Source organism: Tupaia chinensis, unplaced genomic scaffold (genome assembly GCF_000334495.1).
Source record: "Tupaia chinensis unplaced genomic scaffold, TupChi_1.0 Scaffold000047_1, whole genome shotgun sequence".
Classification (NCBI taxonomy): Eukaryota; Metazoa; Chordata; class Mammalia; order Scandentia; family Tupaiidae; genus Tupaia; species Tupaia belangeri.
This window is the reverse complement of record NW_006159505.1, coordinates 5922794-5930745: the sequence shown is the minus strand read 5'-3', so window position 1 is coordinate 5930745 and position 7952 is coordinate 5922794. Positions and strand designations below refer to the sequence as shown.

At 43.4% G+C, this 7952-nt stretch overlaps 1 protein-coding gene across 1 annotated transcript in view; it reads right to left on the bottom strand.

Moving 5' to 3' along the window:
• Positions 1 to 7952, bottom strand: part of LOC102495087 (putative neuroblastoma breakpoint family member 7) — a 27412-nt gene that overhangs the window by 4879 nt on the left and 14581 nt on the right. The window contains exons 7-10 of the mRNA XM_027774554.1: positions 4394 to 4445; positions 2698 to 2789; positions 1093 to 1282; positions 85 to 254 (exon numbers count right to left, since the gene is read on the bottom strand). Of these exons, the coding sequence (XP_027630355.1) occupies positions 85 to 254; positions 1093 to 1282; positions 2698 to 2789; positions 4394 to 4445 (504 nt within the window). The remainder of the gene's footprint in view (positions 1 to 84; positions 255 to 1092; positions 1283 to 2697; positions 2790 to 4393; positions 4446 to 7952) is intronic.

Genomic DNA, 7952 nt, shown 5'->3' with positions numbered 1-7952 from the left:
CAACAGAGGGTTCAGCATCAACAATGTGGAGGCTACCTGGAAGCCCAGGGGGACCCTTATTGACTTTTTCACGGGTATACTCACTGGCCACATCTTGAATAGAGGAGACTTTGGAAACAACAAATGGGGAAACAGAATAGTCAAGTGTCAGGTGGGCTTCAGATGATTCACATTTTTCAGGAGGAGTCATATTCTGGTCATCTGATGGGACCTGCTGGATTTGACTCATGTCCTCCTTTTCTGAAGGCTCTCTCCTGGCCCAAGAGGTGAACAAAGAACAGAATATTGACACAGAAGTGTTGGACGCCACAGTTCAGCAGCAAGTCCTAATGAGATTCTAAGGGAAAGGTGATAGAAGACAGAGGGGCTCTCTTCTGGAAGGTGTGGAACAAACTCATCCTCATCTGATCAGTGCAGAGGGAGGGTGGCTACCACGGGGATGAGTACAGGGGATGGAGACGAGTGTGGGAGCAGCGGGTGCTCAGTGCACTGGCCAGTAACACTCACATGAGGAAGGAGACCTCACACTCTCTGTGTGGCACACTCATGACAGGCACCACACGATGAGAGCCACACTGTCGTTACAAACCAGGGCAGTTTGGTTCCACTTTCCTTCTGGAGACCCGGGCAGTGAAGCCTCCTGAGGCATTGCCATCTCACGGAAATATGGACATTCTAGACCCTCTTCTCTCAGTATGGTGATGTAGATAGCAATTTTAGCTCTGATTAGTTAGTGTTATTTTTGGGGGGTGTGGTTTTGTTTGTTTGTTTGTTGCCATGAAATGCCTGCCAACAAATCAAGGACAATCTAGCAGAAACACATCTACTTCATTTGGTTCTTTCCACTCAAGGGTAAGAAATCCATGAAATTAGCTCTGGGTCCCTAAATAAGAAATTATTAGGAGGGTTTTACCACTTTTAAATGAAAAAAAAAAATTCCTCAGGAGTCCTTCCCTCTCCCCACAGGCACATATATGGCAAGAACAGCAGAAAGAAGCGGGTTTCTAGGCAAAGGTCCTGGTTGTCTTCCCAATGTCCCTTCTTCTCATGTCAAAATGAAGACACCTGGTAGACCTACGGGCTCTCTCTCACCTACACAGTTCTTGGTCATAGGCCATGCACTCATCCCTGAAATGCATGATCTTCTTCTGCGTCTCCTTGAATTTTTCTTTGAGCTGCTCCCAGTCCACCTTCTGCTCATCTGCCTCTTTTCTCATCTTCTCAAGCTGGATTCGAGAAGTTACTAGGGTGTTTCTCAGGTCGTCTGTGTCCTGGGTGTGCGCTGTTGGGCAACATACAAGAGCATTTCTATCACAGGCACAAAACGTATGCAAGCTCATCTTTCCTGACAAACAAAACTGAGACCAAGGGAAGGTCTTGGCCTGGTGGGAAAAGCAAGTGTTGATTCACTCTACCTCACACCCCGAGGAATGCTGCATCTCTGTCTGCAATATCACTCATTTAAGATGGCCAGCCCTGCTCTTAGCAAGCACATTCTGGTTTCTCAAGGTCAGTGTTTTCTATACATTCACACACCATTGGTTCAGTAATTCATTCTTGAGTTAAATCAAAGATCTACCCAAGATATTCTTTTTGTTTGTAAGAATTATTTTGTATTTAACTTTATTTCTTTATTTTAATTTGACTGCAGAGGGACAGAGTGAAAGAGAGAGAGCAGGAAAGTGGGAAAGGGAGCCATCAGGTCCAGGACTCGAATCAGGGTCAGCCATGTGGCAGTCCAGCGCCCTTAACCACTCCACCACCTGCTGGCCCCATCCCAAGATTGCTTCAAAAAAACACAAGATTCTTGGTCATTTATGGAGAATGAAACTGCTGAAATCAAGCCCTTTTTTTTTAAACCATAGGGCACGTGAGAGAGACAGAGACAGTGAGAGGGAAAGTGAGACATCATCCTCTCCTCAGGGGAGACTGCCATGCCACAATCCCTTCTCCTCCAGTCTCCTGGAATTTGGGGCATACATACACACATACCCACGGTGATTTTCAAGCCACCAGATCCAGGACTCACACCAAGGTCAGTCATGTGGGAGTCCAGTACCTTAACAATCACAACACCTGCTGGCCCCATCAAACCTTAGCTCCAGCACCAGCAATGTTCCTGGTGTTCATGTTCTCACATTCACATGACTGCTTATGAGGAAAAGCTAACAGGAGGACAGGGACTTAATCTCTTAAATCTCTCCATTTTGTTAGCCTTTCCACTGGGACTCAGTATAACACAGTTGCCTGGAAATATTTAAAGAGGCGAGCTACCAGGACCAGCAGATGGTGTAATGATTATACCACTGGACTCTCACATGACCGGCTGAGTTCAAGTCCTGGACCCAGTGGCTTAAAACTCACACTGGGTATGTGTGTGTGCATGCCCAAAATCCCAATAGGAGAATGGAGAAGGGATTGCAGCATGGCCATCCCCCCAGGGGGTGATTTCTCACTTTCTGTCTCTATCTCTTTGATAAGCATGTGTGCCCTGGAACAAAAATCTCTCTCTCTAAAAAAACAAAACCAAAACCAAAAAATAGATGTGCTTAAAACTCACTCCTAAGGAGAAATTCTCGCTAAGATGATAGCGATATTGCTCACCCTGGACAGAGGAACTGAGCACCAAGTAGATGGGGGCTACCTGGGAGAACACTGGATTCATCTACTTTCGGGTGGACGGGGGGAAGGACTCACTGGTGCCATCCTGAGTAAAACCAACTTCACACTCATCAGACCAGCAGGCGAGATGGCTAGAAAAGTGGCTGGAGTCACACAAGTCCTGGGGCCTGGGAAGAAGCAAATTGGGACCATTCAGTGTATTATTTTGAACACGATTCACTTTTTCCTTCTCCTGCGGCTCCTGGCTAAGCCTGGTGATGCAGAAAAGGCAACATATGAAGCCGGGAGCAATTGGACACCACAGCTTTCCCTGAAGGTCTTGTTCAGAAGACCAAAGGAGAGGTCACAGAAGACCACCCCTTGAGGCAAAAAGAATAAATCAGTCCTTTAAGTGAGGTTCCATGGTGGGTGGACGTGACAGCAGTGTATGCTCACATGATGTGGAGATGAGGATGAAGACTCAATTCTTCCTGTGCAGAACAGTAATGACACACAGCTCATAGTGAGACCATAATGGCTGCTCTAATCCCCAAGTGAGCTTGTCCCATTTACATGCAGAAGTTCAGTGAGGAAAGGCTCGGGAGGCAGTGCTGTCTCACAGAGATCACGCACCTTCTAAAATGTATTTTGCCAAAAATGTAATATAATATCTTTTTTTTGGGTGTGTGTATGCAGTTATTTGTTAGTTGTGCTATGAAGTCCCTGCCAACAAGCCAAGGGCAATCTTGCAGATACAAGTGCATCTCATCGAGGAGATCCATACTGGGTAGAGCAGGTGATCTCCCTCAAGGCAGGACCTCCCTAAGGTTGGCTGCGATTTACTAAACTTAGGAACCTGACAGAAGATGGAAACCAATGTCAGAACTGCCAAGAAAACATACCACATTCTTGGCATGCGAGATGGCTAGAAAAGTGGCTGGAGTCACACAAGTCCTGGGGCCTGGGAAGAAGCAAATTGGGACCATTCAGTGTATTATTTTGAACACGATTCACTTTTTCCTTCTCCTGCGGCTCCTGGCTAAGCCTGGTGATGCAGAAAAGGCAACATATGAAGCCGGGAGCAATTGGACACCACAGCTTTCCCTGAAGGTCTTGTTCAGAAGACCAAAGGAGAGGTCACAGAAGACCACCCCTTGAGGCAAAAAGAATAAATCAGTCCTTTAAGTGAGGTTCCATGGTGGGTGGACGTGACAGCAGTGTATGCTCACATGATGTGGAGATGAGGATGAAGACTCAATTCTTCCTATGCAGAACAGTAATGACACACAGCTCATAGTGAGACCATAATGGCTGCTCTAATCCCCAAGTGAGCTTGTCCCATTTACATGCAGAAGTGCAGTGAGGAAAGGCTCGGGAGGCAGTGCTGTCTCACAGAGATCACGCACCTTCTAAAATGTATTTTGCCAAAAATGTAATATAATATCTTTTTTTGTGTGTGTGTATGCAGTTATTTGTTAGTTGTGCTATGAAGTCCCTGCCAACAAGCCAAGGGCAATCTTGCAGATACAAGTGCATCTCATCAAGGAGATCCATACTGGGTAGAGCAGGTGATCTCCCTCAAGGCAGGACCTCCCTAAGGTTGGCTGCTATTTACTAAACTTAGGAACCTGACAGAAGATGGAAACCAATGTCAGAACTGCCAAGAAAACATACCACATTCTTGCTGAATAGAATGAATGAAACAGAGATAGCCAGCATTTCCAGGTCATTTCAGGACCTAAAATGTCTAGCTATCACCATTGTATCCACAGCCCATGATTATTAGACTTACTTGGAAACCACTAGCTCTTCTTTTTTCTTATTCTTCTGTTTGTTTTCCACTTCTGCAAATAAATTCAGGTAGAGCATGTCACAAACATTCCCTCTCGGCATGTTGTAAACCCGAGGACCTACTTAAGCCCAGAGAAATAAATACTCCTAGTGTGGAAATGGGGTATTCTGAGAAGACTATTCCAGGAGGTCTTAGGCTATGTCTTCTGAGAAGTAGCCAGACTTCCTTTCCTGGGTCAGTGGACAGATTGTCCCTGATGTGATGGGTCAGAATCACAATGTCCCCTGCCCTGGGTCCAGGGAGAATTAAATGTACCTTTTTGGCTAGAGATAATGAGGAGCTTGCCTACCTACCTTGTAGCTTTTACTTCAGGATCAGCTCTTACTACCTCTGATGCCCTGACTGTTTAGATGAGATTATACACTGAGACCAGGCTGATGGATGGGATCAATACACCCTCAAATTGAAAAGAATCTTCAGTGCTATCTATGCAAAAGGAATCTTGCCATTCAAGGTGATGGAGCAGGCCAGGGCCCATATCATGCCTTCAAGGACTGTTCCAGATACAGCCCAGAGCTGTTTCTGTCATAGCTCTAATAAGATTGCAGTGAGGGCAAGTCACGTGAGAGAGAGAGAGAGATGTCAGCTCAGAGTTCAGGAGCTACGGCAAAAACATTTCTAAAATTGTAAGCATGAGCACCCACCTAAGTGGACAATCACTGATGCTCAAAGGACACGGTTCAAAACTGAGAATTCACAAGAACGTTATGGGAAGGAAAAGAAGGACCATCTTACAGGACCAACAGATGGCAGAATGATTACATCATTGGACTCCAACATAGTCCATCATGGTTCAAGTCCCAGTCCTGGTGGCTTAAAACTCACAGTGGGCATGTGTGCAAAGATGCCCAAAATCCCCGAGAAGAGAATGGAGAAGAAGGGATTGTGGTGTGGCCATCCCCCAGAGGGGTGATTTCTCGATTTCTCTCTTTCTGTCTCTCTTTCTCTCCCTGTCGCTCCAAAAAGCACACATGCCCTATAGTAAAAATGTCTCTCTAAAAAAATAAAATAAAATAAAATAAAATAAAATAAAATATAAAATAAAATAAAATAAAGAAGGATCATCTTAAAAGAATAAGCTCCCACAGACAGATACCTGCTGTGTACATGCATTCATGCTGGCTGCAAGTTTGGTATAATTGTTTCAACTTCTATTTGGTAATGTTTTCTTTTCTGCTTTAGAAGGAGTATATTAACATCTATTAAAGAAATAAAATAAAATGAATAACCTTCCAAAACAGAAATCACCAGATACAGATAGATTCACCAATCCTGCCATATGAAAAAGACATTATACTAATTTTCTACAATGTCTTCTTAAAAAAAAAAGGAGAAGCAGAGGCATACCTCAAATCTTATTCTACAAGGTAAGTATTATCTTTGATATCAAAACTTGAAAAAGACATTGTAAAAAAGGAAAACTACAGGCCAATCTTTTTCATGGACATAGTTGCAAAAATTCTCAACAAGGGGGACAGCAGGTGGTATGGCCATTAAGGCACTGGACTCCTACGTAGCTGACCACAATTCGAGTCCTGGATCTGGCACCTCAAAAATCATGTTGGCTGGAACCAGCAGTTAGCGTAATGGCTATGTCAGTGAACTCTCATGTAGTCGACGACATTGCGAGTCCTAGACCCAGTGACTTAAATTCATGCCGGGCACGTGTGCATGCGTGCCCAAGATCCCAAGGGGAGAATGGAGGAGAAGGGATTGCGGCATGGCAATCCCCCCTGAGGGGTGATTTCTCGCTTTCTGTCTCTCTGTCTCTCTGGCAAGTGAACATGCCCTATAGCAAAAACCTCTTAAAAACAAAAAAAAATCTTGTTTGCCATGTGTGTGTGAATGCCCAAAAGCCCAGGAGGAGAATGGAGGAGACGGGATTGTGGTGTGGCCATCCTCCAGGGGTGATTTCATACTCTCTCTCTCTCTTCCCAAGCACACATGCCCTATGACAAAAACTTTTTAAAAAGTCCTCAACAAAACACTAGTAAATAGAATCTAACAATGTACACAAAGAGCTTAGATTACAACCAAGTGAGATTTATTTCAGATCCACAAGGGTAGTTCAATATCAATTGATTTATCACATCAACTGACTAAAGGGGAAAATTGTATAATCATATCAACAGATGTAGAAAATGCATTTGACAAAATTCAACAACTACCCATGATAAAAACAAAATGAAACAAAACTCAGCAAGCCAGAAATACAAAGAACGGGCACCCCATAATAGAAAATGTCTACAAAAATCTATAGTAGGGACCCAGTAGAAGGCATAAAAGTCTGTAGACTCCTACGTTGTCAACCACTGTTCAAGTCCTGAACCCACTGACTTAAAACTCACAGTGGGCGCATGTGGGTGCATGCCCAAAATCCTGAGAGGAGAATGAAGCAATGGTGGCGTGGGCATCCCCACTAGAGGGTGATTTCTCTCCTTCTGTCTCTATCTCTCTCTGTCTCTCAGCAAGTGCTCATACCCTATAGCAAAAATCTCTCTAAAAAAGAAAGAAAGGAAGAAGAAAAGGAAGAAAGAAAGAGACTCTGTAGCAAACACCAAGCTTACAGATGATAGACTCTTTTTTTTTTAAAATCAAGAACAGGTTTAGGATATCCACTCTCATCGCGCCTGTTGAATATCCTACTGGAAATTCTAATTGATTTAATAAGTAAAGGCGAGGAAGAAATAAAACTTTCTTTGCAGATGACATCAATGTCTATGTAAAAAGTTTCAAAGAGTCTGACTCCTCTGCAGTGGTGCAGGAGGTAGGGCCCTACTCTACAATGCAGAAGGTCATAGAAACTGAAAGGATTCAGATCCCAGGTCGACCTGAACATGGTGGGTCTATGCATGAGTGCCCTGGATCCTGGCTGACTGGAAGGCTTGGGAGAAAACCACAGCATTAGACCCTGTCCAGAGGGACTGCCTCTCTCTATCTCCAAAGAAATACATAAAGAAAACAAAAATTCAAAGAATCAACAACAAATAACAAACGAATTGATCTACAGCAAGGTTGCAGAATATTTCTTTAGTATAAAAGTTCAACTACTTTCTTATAAACCAACGACAAACAAACACAATATGATATTAAAACACAATACTTCTGGGGCCAGCTAGTGGTGTGTTGGTTAAGGCGCTCGACTCTCATATGGCTGACCATCATTTGAGTCCCGTGCAAGGTGACACGCTTTCTCACTTTCCCTTTCTTTCTCTCTGGTCAAATTAAGAAATAATAACAAATAAAATTAAGTAAATTATTATTTTTAAAAAGATTTTTTAAAGTACAATACTGCTTACTTTAGCACAAAAAGTGAGGTTCTGATGTATGAATATGTAATAAAATGGATACAAGATGTATATGAAGAAAACTATAAAACTGAGACTATAACTCAGAGAAGATCTATGTAAATGAAAATACATTCCATGTGCATGGATAGGAAGATATCAAGATGGCACTTCTTGAGACCAGCAGTTAGCATAATGGCTATGTCACTGGA